Genomic DNA, 20,236 nt, shown 5'->3' on the forward strand with positions numbered 1-20,236 from the left:
CTCGGTGATCCCTTACACAGTCATTTCTAAAGTGCCGCTGCCATATGCGTTTACACAAAACATGGCGTTACTTTGGCTCTGATCCAAACCCAACTCGAAGGTTTGTAAGTGACAAAACTCGTCACTTGCGTTCTTTTTTATTGCGAGTGAAAGGCGTCTACGATGTCACGTCCACTCTCGCCTGGTCAAAGGCGTGCAAACGTGTTAGGAGCTTTTGTGACGTCACGTGCTGGCCGACGTCCTAGTGATATCAAACAACGCAAGCGTTTTGTGACTGGTATAGTCCGTCCATCATTTGCTTTGGAGTCGAATTGTTGACTGCAAACTATTTGCGTGGAATCTCCTCTCCCGTGAGCGATGACAAACCCACTGGCCGCGCGCCTTGTGCGTATTCTTGCGTTGAGCGCCGCGTGGACTTCGTCAAGTGAGTAATTTGCGATCTCGGAGTTGGATTGGTACGGATGAGGATTAGGGCCGGTGAAGGGAAAAAAGGGGGTGGCAGGATTCTGACTTTAAAGTGAGAATTCTTCGACTTTTGACTTTAAAAAGTATGCCTCTCATCAGTCCTGGATGCAAAGGATCTAAAGCAGGGGTGTCAAACTCATTTTTCCCGGGCGCCGCACTGTATTCATAGTTTCTTTCGGAGGGCCATTATGACTGTCAACCCAAATAAATGTATGAGCAACTCATATACGCTAAGAGCTACGAAACAAACGGACAAATAGCTCGTTTTCAAATCAGACGAGTAAAAACTGGTCAAATATTAAAAAAAGAAAGATATTGAAAGTAAAGACAATTTGCAATTCCAGTAATGACACAAATTTGATGCACAATTTGTCTTTGTGGGCCACATAAAATGATAAAGGTACAACCTTTAGATCCTTTGCATTCAGGAATGATGAATAAACTGTAGTAGAATAAAAATTAAGTGACCAATGACTAACTTAAAGGTCTTCTGGATGATTTTGAATTTATTTCTTGTTTAACGAGCAAACGACGTCACCGGCCAATCCATTATGACAAACTAAAAACTACGTCACCACTTTGGCTTCGATCTAACTCGCAGGTTTGGGCCCGGATCGAAGCCCAAAATGATGACATATCTTTATTTCGAACAGATTTAAAACATAAAAAGAGAAAAATAAAACTAATGACACTTTAAAGTGCCAAATTTAAGTCCATGAAACAAAACAATAACAAAGCAAAACAATAAAGATTGCTCGAAAAAGAGTAGGAGGAAGCATTGCTCGACCCGCTCTACTGCCCGAGTCACGGCCACAAAACCACATCTATCACGTATCTTGTGAAAGTAAACCGGGGATCGGCAACCCGCGGCTCCAGAGCCACATGCGGCTCTTTAGCATCTTCTAGCGGCTCCCTGGAGCTTTTGCAAAAGTGCATGAAAATGGAAAAATGGTTATTTTAAATATGTTTTTTAAATGGTAATCATGACACATTGTCATGCTGTAAAAATGGATGTAGTTGTAAATATATTAAAAATACCAAATTTCAGAATGGCGCAAAAATGCGGAGGCGAGTTGTAAACAAACAGGTACGTGAGTGTCGGGCCATGGATTCAAAAGGCAAAAAGAGTAGAACTGCTGATGAGAACAGAGGCTTTAAGAAAGAATGGACTGAATTATTTGCTTTCATTGCCAATGCTGAAGCATTTGCCTGCGTGTTTGATATGCAACGAGACGTTGTCAAATAACAAGAGGAGGAATTTGGAGTGACAATTTCAGCTAAAGCATGCTAAATTTGCCGCCGATCACCCAGTTGGAACTGTGAGGAAAGGTGCAATTGCAGTGAAGGTGGAGAGATTTGAGGACCGAAAAACCAGTTTCAAGAAGTGGATTGCATCTCCAAACTACTGCTGCAAGTTTTGTTGCAGCCCAGGAGATAATAAAGCGCGGAAAACCGATAGCGAGCACGTGAAGGATTCATTCATTAAAATATCAAGAGTGCCTATTTTCGGACAGTAAGGGAAAGGTACATTAAAATGGCAAACAATATCACCGATCGGCAAATCAAGGATATTAATTCAGCTCCAGCTTTCTCAATTGCCTGTGAAGAGTCGTGTGACGTGACAGATATCGAACAGACAGCTCTCCAATGCAGGTACGTGAACTCGTACATCAATAGTTCCCTGGTGCCTAATTATCTCCAGGATGCGCTGCAGTGAAAACAGACATGAAATCAGGAATGTTCATTTTGTATTTGTAGTATACTTAATTATTTTAATGGTAGGCATACAGCTTATTTATTGACAGTCTATGTTGCCTTCTAAAAGGCTTTTATTTAAATTTGTGCGATTCCGGATAGTTATGGTTTTTTTTTTGGGGGGGGGGGGGGGGATATGGCTCTTTGAACATTTTGGGTTGCCGACCCCTGAGGTAAAGGAATAAAAAAAGTGACTTGCAAGAAAACCAAGTTTGGTTACTCCACAAGGGGATCTTTTCAAGAACAACTTGATAGCACGTTCTCCCATTTTATTGCTGTCGCTAACAAAGGAGCCACATCAGGTTCTCAGCGAGCAGTACAGAAATCCTCCACACGAGGGCGTATTTGCTAATGTCTTTTGTGGGCTAAGTGTACAATTTAGTGCCATTGTGAGTGGTGAGCTCATAGTCGCAAGCTGCCTGCCACATTGTCGATGCAAGCAAAACTCCACCACAAACGACTTAATTTCAAGCTTCTTTTCTCTATTTTAACGTTATCCTTTTGAGAGCTGATCCATTTTCATTTTCGTCCAATAGTCACTGACAGTGAGGTGTGTTAAGTGTGTTGTTTGCTTTTGAATGTCATTTAGGACTTTAATACAAATCTGAAAAAATAACACAGGATGTCATCTTAAGTGCAAATGGAGAAACATGCACTGGAATGAATGCTGCATTGAAGCATTTGGTGAAACAAATCCCGATACAAATGCCATGACAAGACAGTTATGCCAGTACGTCCATCATACAAGTCTCAAATGTGTCCTCAGCTGATCCGGGCTTAGCGTGTGAGAAAGACTGGCTCCCTTTCGGCTCCTGTTGCTACAAGAAGATGGAGACCCCCAACGGTTGGCTGGGGGCTCGGCACGACTGCGTCTGGGAGGGCGGCGACCTGGTCTCCATCGCCTCGTCGGACGAGGAAGCCTTTGTGAAGAAGGAAATGGGCAAGAACCCCTTCTGGATCGGACTCTCCAATCTGGTGAGACGGAAGCGGCAGCAGCTGATTCTCTACTGGTACGCGATTGACAAGCGGGATTGGTCTCTGCAGAATTGCAACGAGGCTTGGTGTCAGTATGACAAGGAGCAAAAGGAGCTGACTTGGTCCGATGTCCGCGTGACGGCGAGCTACTCCAACTGGGACAACCGTCAGGTTGGAAGGTAAGAAGGTCATGTGTTGAATGTTAGGCAAGGATTTGGGGCCCCTTTCCAAAATGGATGGCCGTGTGACGGTGACCTACTCCAACTGGACTGAAGGTCTAAACGGAAAGTAAGGAGGTTACGTTTTTGCGCCATTTTACTGTCAAAATGTCGCTTTTCCAAAATGGAAAAGAGCACCGTGATGAGGGGGAAATCAAAGCTTTTGTCAATTTTTCATCAGAAAGCAAGAAAAATTACTGAGATGCTTTTCACAACTTTTCCCGACAGCTCCGACGTCGAGTCCTGCGCGTTCGTCAACCAAGGCGAGTACACCGACCGACAGCTAGGGAAGTGGCGACACGGCTCGTGCGGATCCTCGTTGCCATACATGTGCGAGCGCTCGCCGGACGGTAAGCCCGCATGAATTGTCATATTATGTCAAAAGGGACATTTCAATTGTGTGGTCTTTCTGCAGACTGCCCGGAGGGCCGACAGTGTTCCTTGAAAGACTTTGGTTACGATCGAGTGGAGAGTGAGTGGCTGCTACGCTTGTTTTTACTCCTGAACCATCCTGCAGTGCTTTTCTAATCCAAGTTTGTTTGTGGCTTCAGCTTCCTCCTGCGACCCCGGCGAATTCCTGTTCAACGTTTCTTGCTATCATTTCTCTCAGAATTATTACTATTGGAATGAAGCTGAGAACTTCTGCAAGACACGCAAAAGTCATCTGCCCAGTGTCCACTCAGAGGACGAAATCAAATTCTTGTCAAGTGAGCGCCAAGACAAACCGACGATTTCATGATCATCCCGCATTGCTCACCAGCATCTTTGTAACTTGCGCTTGTTCTGCTTTTCTCAAGGTCACTTAAGAAACAATCACTGTTCTTGGGTGGGACTCAGGAACAAGGCAAAAAATTTTAAGTTCACTGACGGAACATCTACCGTAAGTGAAATGTTGAGTTACCTAAAACGTTGTCATTTGTCCAGAATGACATAAAAGTGAGATACAAAGTGTCATTTAAGCAGGAAATGAACATTTTCTTGAACAAAAACAAAAAAAGTCAAACTTTATCCGGAATGGCCGCAATGTTCAGAGAAGAGCTGCAAATAAATGTTTTCCAGAAAATCAGCTGGAACAAGTTCGATGGCAATTAGAATTGGAATTGAAAGAGCAAAAAAAAAAAAAAGGAAAAGCTTTCATGCACTCCAAACCTCTGTCGTGTGTGCAGGCCGACACCCCAGGATTGCAATTACTAGACGATACAGACTGCGTTGGTGTTTATTACAGTGATGCACTTCTTCATTTATACGGCTGCACCGATAACCGTTTTCGAACCATCTGCCAAAAAGGTCTGAAAGTCACGACGGCTCTCTTTGCCCTTTCACGCGCGCGCTCATACTTGATCCCACTTGCAGCCAAGGTTCGAGAGGCTGTTACCGCTCATTCGTCGTCAATATTCAGGCCAGGTGGGAGTCACATCCGTGGTCGCGCTCTTGTCGCCAGTTGGCCCTCAAGTGACATGGCTCTCGCTTGCAGGCTGGAGCGAAAATTGCGGCCGGTGGATGGACAACCCATCCAACGACTTCTGCTACCTGATGAGCCGCAACCATGCCGTGACCTGGCAGAAGGCGCGAGACAAATGCGTCGACCACGGAGGCGACCTGCTCAGCATTGCCGACGACACTGAACAGAACTTCATACGAGGTAAGGACACGATGGAGGCTCGAACAGTTCATGCCGCATGAACTCCAGAAGGAACAACGCCGCTACACACGCACCTGTACAATGTTCGTATTCTTGATCGTTGTTTAACTTTGATCCAAAGCTATGTACGGCACTGTCGTGACCAGTCCCACTCTGTGGTTGGGCGCCAATGCCAATATCACTGAAGGCAGCAAGTGGACTGATGGATCCCCGTTGACTTACAAAAACCTGACAGCAGGTCGGTCTATAATCCGTCAAATGTTTGTTGGTTTAGCGCTTAGCATCTGTCGTCTCCTTCCAGATAATGCCTTTGACGCCGCTGGCGGACGCTGCCTTTACTTTGTCACCCACAACGGTGGCTGGAAATTTCACCATTGCCAACAAAACAGCAGCTACATCTGCAAGAGAAGAGGAAGAGGTAACGTGACGCTTGGCCGATTCGCACTGATGTTGTCAAACGCTAAGATTTGAGAAGGCTTCTGAAGTCCTCTCGATGAAATGTACCAGCGTGCTTCTCTTTGTGAGCGTGTCAATTGTCAAGTCATGGAGCTAACGCAATCGGCAAAACTGGAATGAAGACTGCAGCTGGTCTGAATTTCTTGTTTTCCACGACAATCTGTAGCAAAAAAAACCTGATAAATTGTATTCGCCGGTCAGCGTGTCTTTGTGTTTTTTACATTGAGTCGCTACCCTAAACGGTCACAATCCAAACCACTCATTGTTAAAAGTCTGATCCCAGACAGCCGATATATAATTTCTTTCCCCGAGATGGTCACAAACAAGACTGCTTGATGGTTAAATTTGGATGGGACCCAGCAGACCCGATTCTATTTTCTACCCACGTCCAGAGGCCCAAACAGATAAGTGCTATTTTAAAAAAAAAAAAAAAAGGAGGTGGCTCTGTGGCGCACTGGTTAGCACGTCTGCCTCACAGTTAGGAGGGTGCCAGTTCAATTCCACATCCGATTTCTCCCCGAGCCCGCTTGGGTTTCCTCTGGGCACTTTGGTTTCCTCCCATTTTCCAAAAACATGCTTGACGGGCCGATTGAGTAGTCTAAATTGCCCGTAGTGCGAGTGCAGATGGTTGTCTCTGTGATTGGCTGGCAACCGGTTCAGGGTGTCCCCCGCCTACTGCCCGATGACCGCTGGGACAGGCTCCAGCACACCCGCGACCCCCGTGGGGACAAAGCGGTACAGAAAATGGATGGATGGATGGATGGATATTATTATATAATAAAAATATTCTACAATTCCCCAAATGTTTCCTCAGTCGATCAGAAGTCATGTGATATGGCCGACGGCTGGCTCCCTTTCGGCTTCAGTTGCTACAAGAAGATGGCGACCCCCAACGGTTGGCTGGGGGCTCGGCAAGACTGCGTCTGGGAGGGCGGCGACCTGGTCTCCATCGCCTCGTCGGACGAGGAAGCCTTCGTAAAGGAGAAAATGGGCATCGACCCCTTCTGGATCGGACTCTCCAATCTGGTGAGACGGAAGCGCAAGCAGTTGATTCTCTACTGGTACGCACGCGATTGACAAGCGGGATTGGTTTCTGCAGAATTGCGACGAGCCTTGGTGTCGGTATGACAAGGAGCAAAAGATGATGACTTGGTCCAATGTCCGCGTGATGGCGACCTACTCCAACTGGGACTCGCGTCAGGTTGGAAGGTAAAAAAGTCACGTCTTGATGTCCTTTCACTGTCTGGCGAGGTTTTGGGGCCCCTTTCCAAATTGGGAAAGAGCACCGTGATGAGGGGGAAAAAAAGGCCTTTAGTCAATTTTTCATCAGATAGCAAGAAAAAATACAGATGCTTTTCACGACTTCTGATAGCAAGAAAAAATACTCAGATGCTTTTCACGACTTCTCCCGACAGCTCCGACGTAGAGTCCTGCGCATACGTCAACCAAGGCGCGTGGACTGAGCCTGGAAAGTGGCGACACGGCTCGTGCAGATCCTCGTTGCCGTTCATGTGCGAGCGCTCCTTGCTCGGTAAGCCTGCTCAGGAGTTGTCATGTCGATAGGGACGTATCTATTGTGGTGTGGTCTTTCTGCAGAATGCCCGGAGGGCCGGCCGTGTTCCTTGAAAGACTTTGGTTACCTTCGAGTGGAGAGTGAGTGGCTGCCACGCTTGTTTTTACTCTTGCACCATTCCGCCGTGCTTTTCTAATCCAAGCTTGTTTGTGGCTTCAGCTTCCTCCTGCGACCCTGGCGAATTCCTGTTTGACGATTCTTGCTATCGTTTTGAGGAGACGAAGAAGGTGCAGAGGGCCGCCGAGAGGTTTTGCAAAGGACACAAAGGTCACCTGGCCAGCGTCCTCTCAACGGAGGAAGGCAATTTCTTGGCAGGTCAGCAACTGCCAAGAAACATCCGACAAGCGGTTGCTCTTTTTGTACTGAAGCGCTTGATCTGCTTTCCTCAAGCTCACATGCGAGATGCAGGAAGATCTCAGCCTTTTGTGGGACTGAAGAAGAAGAAAAACAACGTTGAGTGGATTGACGGAGAATCTTCAGTAAGTAAAAAATTCACTGCGCTCTAAAAAAGTTGGCATTTGCCTCTACCCGAAGGCAAAAGATTGGAATTGAATAGATAAATGCTTTATATGTATGTAAGCTGGAACGTTTGAGGAGCAAACTTGCCATTTCTCCTTTCGAATGATATTAAAATGAACAAGAAAACTTGAATGAGATTTAAAAAAAAAAAAAAAGGAATCTGTCTTGTCGGATAAAGTGCAGAATTTGACGGCAATCCGGAGAATTAAACAGGATGACATGACGAAACTGGTTCGGGTTTGCGGTTTTCACCGAAAAGCTCAAAGTTGTGATTTCACCAAAAGAAAGTTGAAATGCTAAAACACGGGATGGAAAAACTCATTCAACCAAGCGCAACACAAAACGGGCTCAAGTGGCGTCCGCCGTATCGTCCGCAGGACTACGTCACAAAGTTGGTGGGAAAAAAGTCTACAGGACTCAAAGAGTGCTTTGCTCTGTCAGCTTCTGGACAATTTGATGAGTGGTCCTGCGCTGAAAAGCTGCCATCTATCTGCAAAAAAGGTCCGCAAGTCACCACAGCTCAATTTGCCCTTTCACCTGGCATTGCTCTCATATATGATCCCCCTTGCGTTCTTGCAGCCAAGGTCCAAGGGGCTCTACCTGTTTTGCCGTCATCAACATGGGGACCAGGTGGGCGCCCCACCCTGCAGCCGACACGTGGTCGGTCGGTCGCCACTTTGCCCTCAAGTGACACGGCTCTTGCTTGCAGGCTGGAGCAAAAAGTGCGGCTGGTGGATGGACAACCCGTCCGACGACTTCTGCTACCTGATCAACCACAACCGTGCCAAGACCTGGCAGGAGGCGCGAGATGACTGCGTCGGCCTCGGAGGCGACCTGCTCAGCATCACCCACTCTCATGAGCAGACCTTCATACAAGGTAAACTGCCCGGAGGACACGATAGCGGCTCGCACAGTTTATGCCCCGTGGACTCCAGAAGGAACGATGCTGCTGCTACACATGCACCTGTACGATGTTCAAACTCTTGGTCGTTGTTTAACTTTGATCCAAAGGTCTGTACGCCCGTCCTCTGAGCAGTCCCACGCTGTGGTTGGGCGCCAATGCCAATATCACTCACGGCATCGAGTGGATTGACGGATCCATGTCCACTTACAAAAACCTGAACACAGGTCGGCCTATAACTTGGGGAAAGTTTGTCGGTGACAAAACGGACGAGTGCTTAGCATTTGTCGTCTCCTTCCAGGCATCGCCGGAGAAAGCCCCGGTGGAAACTGCCTTTCCTTGCTCACTGCCGACGGCCGCTGGGCAAGAGCCGACTGTGAGGAGAAGCGCAGCAGCTACATCTGCAAGAGAAGAGGAAGAGGCATGATTTGACCTTGGTCTTATGCTTAGAGTTGCGTCATCGGATACAAAGTATTATTAAGGAAGGTCTTTTCCAAAGTCCTTTGATTCTCGGTGCCGCAGTTGACACGATTGGTAAACAACTCACTGGAGTTTAGTTTCCCCAACATGCTGACAAGACAGTCATGCCATTACGTGCGGATAATTCTATATTTCTGCCATTCTAAATAACGGCATAATAATGGTGTCCTCAGCCATTCCTAAATCAGCGTGTGAGAAGGGGTGGAGTCTTCACCAGTCCAGTTGCTACAAGAAGATGGAGACCCCCAACGGTTGGCTGGGGGCTCGGCACAACTGCTTCTGGGAGGGCGGCGACTTGGTCTCCATCACCTCGTCGGACGAGGAAGCCTTTGTGAAGAAGGAAATGGGCAAGAACCCCTTCTGGATCGGACTCTCCAATCTGGTGAGACGGACGCGTAAGCAGTTGATTCTCTACTGGTACGCACGCGACTGACAAGCGGGATCGGTCTCCGCAGAATTGCGACGAGGCTTGGTGTCGGTATGACAAGGAGCAAATGGAGCTGACTTGGTCAGATGTCCGCGTGATGGCGGGCTACTCCAACTGGGACTCGCGTCAGGTTAGAAGGTAAGAAGGTCGTGTCTTGAATGTTAGGCAAGGTTTTGGGCCCGCTTTCCAAAATGAGAAAGAGCACACGTGACGAGGGTGGGAGAAAAAAAAAAGGCTTTTGTTGAAAGAGAGCAAGAAAAGAACCTCCCGTTCATCCTGTTTGTAAGATGCTTTTCATGACTTCTCCCGACAGCTCCGACGTAGAGTCCTGCGTGTACGTCAACCAAGGCTCGTGGACCGAGAGTCAGCCAGGAAAGTGGCGACAAGCCTCGTGCGGATCCTCCTTGGCCTTCATGTGCGAGCGCCCGCTGGACGGTAAGCCTGCTCAGGAGTTGTCACGGTGATGTGCAAAAGGACATTTTAATGGTGTGGTCTTTCTGCAGACTGCCCGAAGGGCCGGCAGTGTTCCTTGAAAGACTTTGGTTACCATCGAGTGGAGAGTGAGTGGCTGTCATTCTTGTTTTTACTCCTGCATCGTCCCGCCGTGCTTTTCCAATCCAAGTTTGTTCGTGGCTTCAGCTTCCTCCTGCGACCCTGGCGACTTCCTGTTCGACGATTCCTGTTATCGTTTTGAGAGGATACGTAAGAATTGGGACTCGGCTGAGACATTTTGCACAGAACAGAAAGGTCACTTGGCCAGCATCCACTCAGAGGACGAAATCAAATTCTTGGCTGGTGAGTGCCCAGACAAACCGACAATTCCATGATCATCCCGCAATGCTTCTCAGCGTCTTTGCAACTAGCGCTTGTTCTGCTTTCTTCAAGCTCACGTGCGAGATGATAAAGGATATTGGCTTTTCATGGGACTCAAGAAGAACAAAGACAAGAAATTTTCCTGGAACGACGCAACATCTGTAGTAAGCAAAACGTCTACAGCTGTCTAAAACGTTTGTAGAATGTGATATGAGAAAGCCAAAGTTGGGTTGGTCACAATGTTGCAAGAGCAGAAAAAAATAGTTGTAAAGTTTCAAAGGGACTGGGCCACAAACACAGATTAACTTGCAGTTGTTTTAAGACAAATAAAATTGACAAGTTTGAATAAAATAAGTTATACAGATTTTTTTGTCTGGTCATGTAAAAGTGCAGAATTTTACAGATGGACAGTCTAAGAACCAAATGGGAACGTTGTAGTTGTTGATGCTAAAAATGGAGTACAGTAATGAGAAAAGAAAAAAAAAATTGAGTTGCAATACCAAACGCACTCAAGTGGTATCCATCCTGTCATCCGCAGGACTACGTCACGCTGAGGGGAGAACCGTCTACAGGACGCGGTGACTGCTTTGCTCTGTCAGCTTCTGGACAATTTCATCAGTGGCCCTGCACTGAAGAGCAGCCATCTGTCTGCAAAAAAGGTCCAAAAGTCACCACAGCTCCCTTTGCCCTTTGACCTCTCACTGCTCTCTCATGTTTGATCCCCCTTGCGTTCTTGCAGCCAAAATCCAAGAGGCTCGCCATGATGAGCCGCAAGCAGGTGGGCATACCATCCTGCGGCCGACACGTGATTGGTCGTTGGCCAGTTGGCCCTCAAGTGACACGAGTCTTGCTTGCAGGCTGGAGCGAAAAATGCGGCTCGTGGGCGGAGAACCCCGACAGCGACTTCTGCTACCTGATCAACCGCAACAATGCCAAGACCTGGCAGGAGGCGCGAGACGACTGCGTCCGCCTCGGAGGCGACCTGCTCAGCATCACCGACAACACGGAGCAGCAGACCATCAAACAAGGCAGGCTTATGGGCTTGATCGGGACTGTTGGTTGAGAATCTTGATATTTGTAGAGGCTGGCGTATATGCCAAAGAAAGTGACATTTTCAAAGAACCTTTTTGCCAGTTGTCTTTCATTGCTCAAGACAAAAAAAAAAGGTTTGTGACGTCACTTGCAGTCGGTTGACTGCAAGTGATTGTCTCTCTTGACATTTTTCGCACATTTTTCGCATCCGACCGGAAAAAGACAGCTATAGGTATTGACAGATCTTGCTTTTAAAAGGCCGCCATACAAAAGACAGTATACAAAAGAAACTAGTCATTATAGAGAAGGATTCGCTGAAAAACTTAAAGAGGCCGCACCAAAACGGCTTGCTCTGAGACGCTATTCGGAACAGGGGTAAAAATGAGCTTGTGACGCTATGACGACGAGGAATTCAGACAAAAGATATGCTGTTCCACTTTATATTGACCACAATGAGTAAAACGTCAAATGGATTTATAAGCGTGATACGTATAAGCTTAAAGGCATTTACTGATGTCATCTTATTCATGTTTGATCCAAAGTTCTGTCCATTGGACTACAACACATTTCTTCTCTGTGGTTGGCCACCAACACCACGATCACGCAAGAGGGCTTCAAGTGGACTGATGGGTCTCCCTTTCGTTACACCCACTGGACCACAGGTCGGCCCAAACGCCGTCCAATATTTGTTGCTTGTTGCCGACAGTCTGGAGCAATGGAGAGGAGCGCTTAGCATCTGCTGTCTCCTTACAGATAGCCCTAGTAAACCCTCTGGTGAAAGCTGCCTTTCCTTTCACACTAAACGTGAACTGGGAAATTGGAAATTTGACGACTGCCAGAAGAAGAGGAACTACATATGCAAGAAAAAAGCTCGAGGTAAGATGTGACTCATGGCCAATTCATGTTGATGCCCATCTTTGGCTTTTGCCTCACAGGACATAAATCGGAACCTCCACGCCATGACGGTAAGTCAGTCTCCCCGAATCCTGAAGGTTGACGTCAAAAGATGCGAGACGGAAAAAAGACACCACGGTGCGCTCGCAGGTTTCCGGAAGATCCTTGTGTGCAACCAGCAGAAGCACGTCGACCTCTTTTGTCAGAGTGAGAGTCAAAGCGTCATCCGCATCCAGTCGGCCTTCTACGGACGGAGGAGCGGCAGCCTTTGTCCAACTCAGAACGCAACCAAGGGTAAGACAGGACATAAGCGACGTCGTCCGTGGTCCGACGATACGACCGTTGCAGCCAAATAAGCTTCCACTCGGCCTTGTGACTTGCAGAGACTTGCGTGGTGCGAGGAGCCCTCCCTCACTACAGGCAGAAATGTGACAACCGTCAATATTGTCTTGCTGACCCTTTTGAGGGCGTCCGGGAGACCTGCCCTGCAGTCTCCAAGTACCTGCACTTGGTCTACAGCTGCGAACGGAAAGGTGGGCTTCACGTCTCTGTTGTCTAATGCGGTATCTCCCGACCAGAGTTGGGGTATGATGGCACATTGAATGGTCCGTCTGCTACGGACGTTGATGCGATGACTGAAAGGTTCAGGGGACCACTCGCCATACAAGCTTGGCGACCATTGGCCTAGTGAATCGACGGCGCCTAACAATGCCTGAAACTATACAATACAAGGATTCCGTTATCAGAGATCGGTTGCAACATGATTCTGGGTTGTCCTCAGTGTGTCTTGACAATTTGGTCGAGGCGGACTCAGCGTTTGAAGCCTCCTCCTCGATGAGCGACGCCAGCCCCGAGAAAGCTCAATTGAGCAAGAATTCCTGCTGGAGACCGTCACAAGATCGTACGTAGACAACCGAAAGCTACTTCGGCGCTGGCAATTTGGTGTCCTGAGCGAACTTGTGTCCTGCAGCCTCTACCAGCTGGATCCAGGTGAACCTCGGTCACGTGAGAAAGGTGACCGGGATCATCACCCAGGGCTGTCCTCACACTGACCAAAGGTCCTGGGTCATCGACTTTGAGATGAAGACGAGTGTTGACGGCAAAAGCTGGACTGATCACCCGGACGAAAAGGTGAGCGGCCAGCCAGTCGACCTGACGCCGACCGGGCTGCCCAAACCTGCCATTACAAACGAGAGTGCTATTGCTAGTTTACTGGAGGGGGGGAGCACCGGTTTGGCTCTGCGTTTTCCGCTCAGCACGTCCGCATCCAGCCGCTGGAGGACAGCGTTGACTTCGGCCTCAGCTTTGACCTCTTGGGATGCGCACGTGACGGTAAGCGAGTCTCTCCCTCCGCTGCGGGGAAAAACATACAACCCGTCTTTTGATATCACCTTTTGTCTGACAGATACGATGACCTGTGACAACACGTTCAACAGCCTCCACTTGACCAAGGCAATGACGTGAGTCGCACTTGCCCCGGTGTTTCCACGACGGTGGGCGCCTGTCGTCAATTTGCTTGTCCTTGCCTTCTGCAGCTTCCACTGCCCGCCCAAGTGCGCCAACTCCAAACACAATGTCACCGGAACCTTGGTCTACAATAAGGTACGTACGTGATTGCTGACCCTTGGACTGGAGAGGCACTGGCTCTTGGCAGAACCTACATTTCAATTGGGATTTCCAAATGAGTTCCATTTGAAAGATGATTTCATTTCCACACACCAATCAGAAAGTCAAATCCTCCCTATCGTGACCCGCCAGTTGAGTTCTTGACTTGATGTGAGTGCAGGACTCAAGCGTCTGCAAGGCCGCTATTCACGCCGGCGTCATTCGTGACGACATCGGAGGAGACTGTATTGTGATGAAAGCCGTGGCAAAGAAGGGCTTTGCTGGCTCCGGCCAGAACGGGATCACCTCCCTCAAGTGAGTGGCCAACGTTTATGGCAAAGCACCAATAAGAGGCCCAGCTCATTGTCACATGTGCGACCTGCAGGAATGCCGACTCGACGGATCAGGCCTTCACATTTGCGGACGGAGGTGAGTTAACGGATAATTTTTTCATGTCAAGTGCTCAACTACTGCTAACCCCACACGGGATCTCACCCGCAGAGCCGAGATGCTTGGGAGAGTCCTGGGAGGAGTTTGCGGGCTTCTGCTACAAAGCTTTTGAGGACAAGAAGGAGTGGGCCGCTGCTCAAGCTGACTGTAAGAAATTGGGTGCCAATCTGGTGTCCATCCTTTCCGAGGTGGAGCAGACGTGGGTGAAAAATGCTTCCGCCCTCGGTGCGTACAGCGTCTTCGTAGAACGGCTATCCCCTGAACGCTGGGTGAGAGATCTTCTCGCCTTTGTCCTCTGCAGACACCAGCGACATGTGGACCGGACTGAATGACCAGAGTGTCCTCGGCATGTTTGAGTGGTCGGACCGCCACGAGGTGACCTTCACCGACTGGGCCCCGGAAGAGCCCAAACACCTGAAAAAGGACTGTGTGGCGATGTCGCAAAAGGTGCGTGTCCAATTGACCGTTTGCGAGAGCATCTGCGCGATCCGCTGAAATCCATCATGCTCATCCTTCAGGCTGGAAAATGGAAGCAGATGAGCTGCAAGATACCCAACAGCTTCATGTGCAAGATGCCCAAAGCGCATTATGCAATCACCTCAGAGAAGGCAGAGGAGAGCCATTCTGGTGACAGCGTACTCTTGCACAGAAGCAAGCTCGCCAAGTCAGCGAATGCAGTGAGTTGATTTTACACTCTCTCTCTCTCTCTCTCTCTCTCTCTCTGCATCCTACGTTTCTGGACAGGTTCAAAAGACAGTTGTAATGATTTCCACACAATCTTGTTTCAGTGTCAGATCTTAGCATTCGCATTCGATTTCTACTCAAGATGTTTTGGCCCGTTATGTTTTGATTACATGTTTGCAGCTTGGATCAATTATCAAACTGAAGGGAGGTCTCCGTGTGACCAACGCCATCACCATCACAGGACGAGCAAATAAACTGGCAGATTGGTACGAGGACCCCACAAGCCCCCTGCACCCACTCCCACACGAACACACAGTTGTACATCTGCGTTGCAGGTTTAAAGTCGGCCTGTTTGTGCCTGACGACAACGACAACGACAACGACGACAAGGCGGTCGCGCTGCTCCTCAAGTTGAACTTTGTAACCAAGAAGATTTGGCTGAACTCCAGAGTGAACACAACTTGGAACAAAAAAGAGGAGCATCCCACACAAAGCTCTGGACCCGGACAAGAAGTCAAGGTGACGTGAATCGCACCGTATTTCTGAACACACCCGCCTTACAGTTTCGTGGTTTCCAAACCTTCGTGCGGAATTTTCCTTACCTTTGATTGGTGCCGGAAAGTTAATTGTATCCAATTGTCGCTCCGTTCTTTGTTCGTATGTGCAAGGCGTATTCATACAACTGTGGCTGTCAAAACCTATTCCGTCTTGTAGAACCTCCCTAAACATACTTCAATCTTAAACAACACTTGAGTGTTTCCTATGGGAAGCGGCCATTTACTGGTTGAAGAGCACCTAGCCGCTAGCGAGTAAAGGTTGGAGTGATTTACTTTCCCAAACTACAAAAAGTATGGAATGGAAATGTCACATTCAAAAGGAAGTGCAGGAACCATCCGACCACTCGAGATGCTGCTCAGAAATGTCCGCAAGAGCATGAATTGTCTTCGGAAGACTGGCAACGTGAACGTCACATGACTGGATTTTTTTCATGGTGTCCTGTTGTCGCTCAGGTTGTCATCAAGTGCGCCGACGATCACTTCCAGATCACAATCAACGGCGTCGACAAGGTGACGTACAAATACCGAGAGGCCGATCTACAAAGCATCACGCAGATGAACGTGTGGGGTCTCGTGTCCATCAAGGAGATCAAGCAAAGCTCCGCTTAGACCAGCCTGCGCTAAAATGTGAGGACTGGCACAGCCTTTTCCACGAGCCTTAGATGGTTTGTGGAATAATTGTACAAAAGTAACCACTTTATAGTTTAATATATAAGTCTAATTGGCTATGAGAATAAGCCAAACTTGCATGCTTTTATTTTCTCTTTTTGATTGCCTTTGTGCATCCTGGCTTCGTGTTTATTGCATTGAAATGCGCAGTATTTGTAGTTAAGATAGTTTTCCTGGCCCGAGCAAGAGATCATTTTGACTGATTGGATGATGAGTAATGATAAGAGAATGTAGTGTCTTGAGAAACTGCGTGTGAAGGCAAAGAAGCTGGATGAAAACTTGGGAATGGGGGAATGCTAGCGAATGATGTGAAAAGGCGAGAAATAATGACAAGCGAGAAAAACGGTAAGCGAGAAAAAAATGGTGTGCGAGAATGGTCAAAAAACAAAGCAGGAAAATACTAAGCGAAAATGTAAGTGATAAAAACGGTAAGTGAACGGTAAGCGAGGGGAAAATGGTAGGCGAGAAAAAACGCTAAGCGAGGAAAAACGGTCAGCGAAAATTTGAAAAAACGGTACGCGAGAAAAACGTAAGCAAGGTTGAACATTTTTGCTAAGTGGGAAGTTTTGGAATAGGTAGGAATAAGATGAGCAGTTGAATTCTGTCCTAAAAAGAGAAGAATTGATTTGTGCAAAATTTAGCACGCATTTTAAACGTGACATTTGAAAGTCCATGATGACGTGAATGTCAAACTAGAACGATATCAACGTGAAATGCCGAATGTGCCATTCGAAATGAGGGGAAAATTTGGCTAGAAATTTGTGAATTTTGCAAAAACATTTTTGGAATGAAAAAAATGGAAGTACCCATGACATGAATATTTGAAATATGTTGAAATTGGAATGGGGTGGATCGGATGAATTATCTGGTAGTACGTCAAAAAAATGAGAGGAATAAAACAAAGAAGCGGAATAATACAGTTAATGGTGTATGTGTGAAGGCAGATTTGTTATTGGCAGTGATGCTTGGAGAACGAGTTGAGAGTCCTGTAATTTATTTTTCTTGTATTGATAACAAAAGCCAGTGTAGTGATTTTCTCTTGTCAACATATTCAATAAAAAATGTGCATGCGAAAAAGACAATTAAGTGCCTCGATGTGCCGTGTCCTTTGGTGTTATTTTAAAGAGGTATTTTTCCACTCTAGTGACATCTACTGGCTCAGGTTGGACACTGAAAATCAAATCAATGTTGATTTGCCAAGTTTGAGCATGCCAAACAAGGAATTTGACTCCGGTACATCTCGTTCTCTGTACAACATTTAGGTAGCTAACCACATTCAGGACAACATGTGCAAAAATTGACAATTATTCTCAAACATCCCCTGATCTGAAACCTCCCAGGAGGGCAAGGATAAACTCAAAACTCCTACTAGAGGAAATGAGAAACCTGAGACCACAGATGGGAGGGAGGATCGCCTCTTCCAGAATGACCAGGCTGCAATGGATGCAGAGAGGACACATGGTACAAATTCAAAGATGAAGCGTCGAGAGCAGGATGTTATTGCACAGCAATGTCTCAGAGAGGTGTGAGTTCATCAAAGCGACAGCCTGGAGGAAGAAGCTGTCTCTTCGGTCTGCTGCTTTTGGGGTACAGCGCTCTGTAACGCCGTCCGGAGGGGAGTACTTCCAACAGACTGCAACCTGAGTGTGAAGGGTCTGTAGAGATGTCACTTGCACGTTTCCTGGTCCTGCCGGATAGATGGGAGGTTGGTCCCGATGGTCTTTTCTGCAGTCCTGATTGTCCGTTGCAGTCTGTGCTTGTCTTCTTTGGTGGCTGATCCAAACCAGACAGTGATGGAGGTGCAGAGGATGGACTGGATGATGGTCTTCAGCAGCTCCTGTGGCAGGTTGAACTTCCTGAGCTGTCTCAGAAAGTACAGCCTCTGCTGGGCCTTCTTCCGGACAGATTCTATGTGGCTGGTCCATTTCAGGTCCCGAAAGATTGTGGATCCCAGGTACTTGAAGGTGTCTGTGGAGAGAATGGTATTACCGTGAGGGGTGAAAGTGGTGAAGGGTCTCGCCTGAAGTCCATTGTCATCTCCACGGTCTTGAGCGGCCTCAGGTCCAGGTGGTTTTGGCTGCACCAGTTGAGCAGCCGCTGCACCTCTTGTCTGTACGCAGTCTCGTCACCGTCCTGGATCAGTCCGATAAGAGTGGCGTCGTCCGCATACTTCAGGAGCTTCACAGGAGCGTCGCCTGAGGAACAATCGTGAGTGCAGAGAGAGAAGAGCAGTGGGGAGAGGACGCACCCCTGGGGGGCGCCAGTATTGGTGGTCCGGGTGTCGGATGTGATTGCCCCCAGCCTCACACGCTGTCGCTCCCTGTTGGCCAGGGAGCTGGTGATCCACTGACAGACGTCTATTCGACGTCAAAATGCTCGCAGGGTATTGTCGCCCTCCTGTGGTTGAATCACACCCTGCACGTTCTAAAGAAACAGTTTCTGGTCAAGTTATTCCTATTTAACGGGCAGTCATTCGATGAATAAAAATACTAAATTACAGAATAGGTTCCGAGGCAACGCAATGCAATGCAATTCACGAATATGGATTCGGAAAGCAACATGACACTTGCGGTATTCGTCTTTTCCAAGTGTTTTGTTGTTCTTGTTTTCTTATTTTGTAACGGAGACGTATGTATCTTTAGCGGGGGGGGGATAAGGGAAACTTCATGATGGCTTAACGCTTTTGACTGGTTTGTGGTCTTGGGGTTCTCACTGGTCACGTGATCACCTTTTGACCATCTGAGCTGCACTATACCACTAGTGCGCAAAGCACATCGGCGGAAATCTCCTTCTCGGGGCGTCCAAAAATAAAAGATATTCGCGTTGCCGGTACGTTAAAATTTTTTGTTTTGCCATACTTAAACGGAACTTTATTTCGACCCTAATTCTACTCATGATTAGTGTGTGGTTGTGAAGTATTTCTTGCTGTTGTTTCATCCGTGAGAAAATGTTAACCACTATTTGGCGTCGCTGGTGTTGAGATTGTTGGTGCAAGTTACTTCACTCGGCCGGTGACTCAAACGGTAAAGCCATTGAATTGCAACTTTTTCTTTCTCCAAACTAACTTTCGCCACAGCAGTCATAGACTGACACTCGTGATAAGCGATAAAGTGTGATTCTGCATGTAGTGATCGCCAGTGTTGGTGGCCGGAGTTGGATGATATAATTCTGGCGTTTGTAGGTTGATTGCAAGTACAAAATATTTATTGTCAGGGCGAGCAAGAGGACTTGTAACGAGCAGCACGTTGATCCGCACTGGAATTCATTCTGCCTAAGCAGCTTGCAACATAATTGGGGGGAAACACTCATTTTCGTAACTGATTTCTGCTTTTCCCCAGTCGCTGCATAAGTTCAGCTATTGCATGTCAATGAAATGATGACGTATGATCACAAGTGGACTTTTTTTTTTTTAAAACGGTGTCACTGCAACAGTTAATGCAGTACATTTTTGAATTTATTGAAATGTATTCAAAAGCTTGTTGACTCTGTTGTGTGTGTATACATAAAGAGGTGAAAAGTTGACAAAGAAGAAAAAGAAAGACAAATTACTTGGGGCTTTGGTAAAACGTTTATTTGGTGGTTTCTAACTTGAATGTATTGATTCTTATCTAGGGTTTGCTGCGTTCGCATGAATTAAGCAGTTAAAAGTGTGAATTGTTACAATCAATCAATCAATCAATCAATCAATCAAATAAATAAATAAAGTTAAGTAAGTAAATTAAACAGCACAACACACATTGCACTTATTATCTCTTAAAATGAAAAAAAAGTGTTAAAAATTCCAAAGTATTCACTGTTTTCCCCTCTCTATTCCATTGCCGTCACATCCACCACTCATTGGATTACTCAGGATTGAGTCAGTCAATGAAACATTGAGAGGGGACATTTGTTGTTGCGGGAATCGAGGGGTAGGTCAAGCAGAATGTACATCTATGCAGGTTAAATAAAGAAAATGTTGGATACATAGGACGTGACTAATTGAGCTGAATTCAATATTTAAAAATAAATAAATAAAAGATCTACACTAGGCAAGATAGTATGTGGCTCATGAGAAAGGCCTGGAGACTTGTTTTTGTAGTTTTTGCATTGACATTACTCTGATTTTGTTACTTGCTTGATAG

The 20,236-nt window shown here is 47.1% G+C and overlaps 1 protein-coding gene across 1 annotated transcript; it reads left to right on the forward strand.

Moving 5' to 3' along the window:
• The first annotated feature begins 256 nt into the window (after positions 1-256).
• LOC148377344 (secretory phospholipase A2 receptor-like) lies at positions 257-17,197 on the forward strand. The gene is made up of 50 exons (XM_088368260.1): positions 257-424; positions 2,987-3,195; positions 3,265-3,374; positions 3,642-3,763; positions 3,829-3,885; positions 3,965-4,120; positions 4,211-4,293; positions 4,580-4,700; positions 4,767-4,817; positions 4,888-5,055; positions 5,177-5,293; positions 5,357-5,473; positions 6,326-6,537; positions 6,611-6,720; positions 6,927-7,042; positions 7,108-7,164; positions 7,244-7,399; positions 7,475-7,563; positions 7,981-8,104; positions 8,183-8,233; positions 8,313-8,480; positions 8,615-8,731; positions 8,806-8,925; positions 9,158-9,366; positions 9,440-9,549; positions 9,725-9,846; positions 9,915-9,971; positions 10,051-10,206; positions 10,297-10,388; positions 10,763-10,883; positions 10,964-11,002; positions 11,082-11,252; positions 11,799-11,918; positions 12,010-12,132; positions 12,192-12,221; positions 12,301-12,444; positions 12,534-12,683; positions 12,932-13,051; positions 13,121-13,281; positions 13,359-13,482; positions 13,556-13,610; positions 13,686-13,752; positions 13,937-14,070; positions 14,141-14,184; positions 14,257-14,430; positions 14,507-14,652; positions 14,724-14,882; positions 15,070-15,155; positions 15,225-15,408; positions 15,900-17,197. The coding sequence occupies exons 1-50, from the start codon at positions 358-360 to the stop codon at positions 16,053-16,055; spliced, it is 5,952 nt and encodes a 1,983-aa protein (XP_088224386.1). The 5' UTR covers positions 257-357; the 3' UTR covers positions 16,056-17,197.
• Positions 17,198-20,236: the final 3,039 nt, after the last annotated feature.

Source organism: Syngnathus floridae, unplaced genomic scaffold, assembly GCF_059516105.1.
Source record: "Syngnathus floridae isolate MCC-2025c unplaced genomic scaffold, RoL_Sflo_1.0 HiC_scaffold_219, whole genome shotgun sequence".
In the NCBI taxonomy this organism is placed as follows: Eukaryota; Metazoa; Chordata; class Actinopteri; order Syngnathiformes; family Syngnathidae; genus Syngnathus; species Syngnathus floridae.

What these genes read in the sequence shown, in the direction of transcription:
- LOC148377344 (XM_088368260.1), top strand. Translation starts at nt 358, where the DNA reads ATGACAAACCCACTGGCCGCGCGCCTTGTGCGTATTCTTGCGTTGAGC. An exon ending in GGAACCTCCACGCCATGACG is followed by an intron (nt 12,222 to 12,300) that starts GTAAGTCAGTCT and finishes GTGCGCTCGCAG; the next exon opens with GTTTCCGGAAGATCCTTGTG. An exon ending in GCAAATAAACTGGCAGATTG is followed by an intron (nt 15,156 to 15,224) that starts GTACGAGGACCC and finishes TCTGCGTTGCAG; the next exon opens with GTTTAAAGTCGGCCTGTTTG.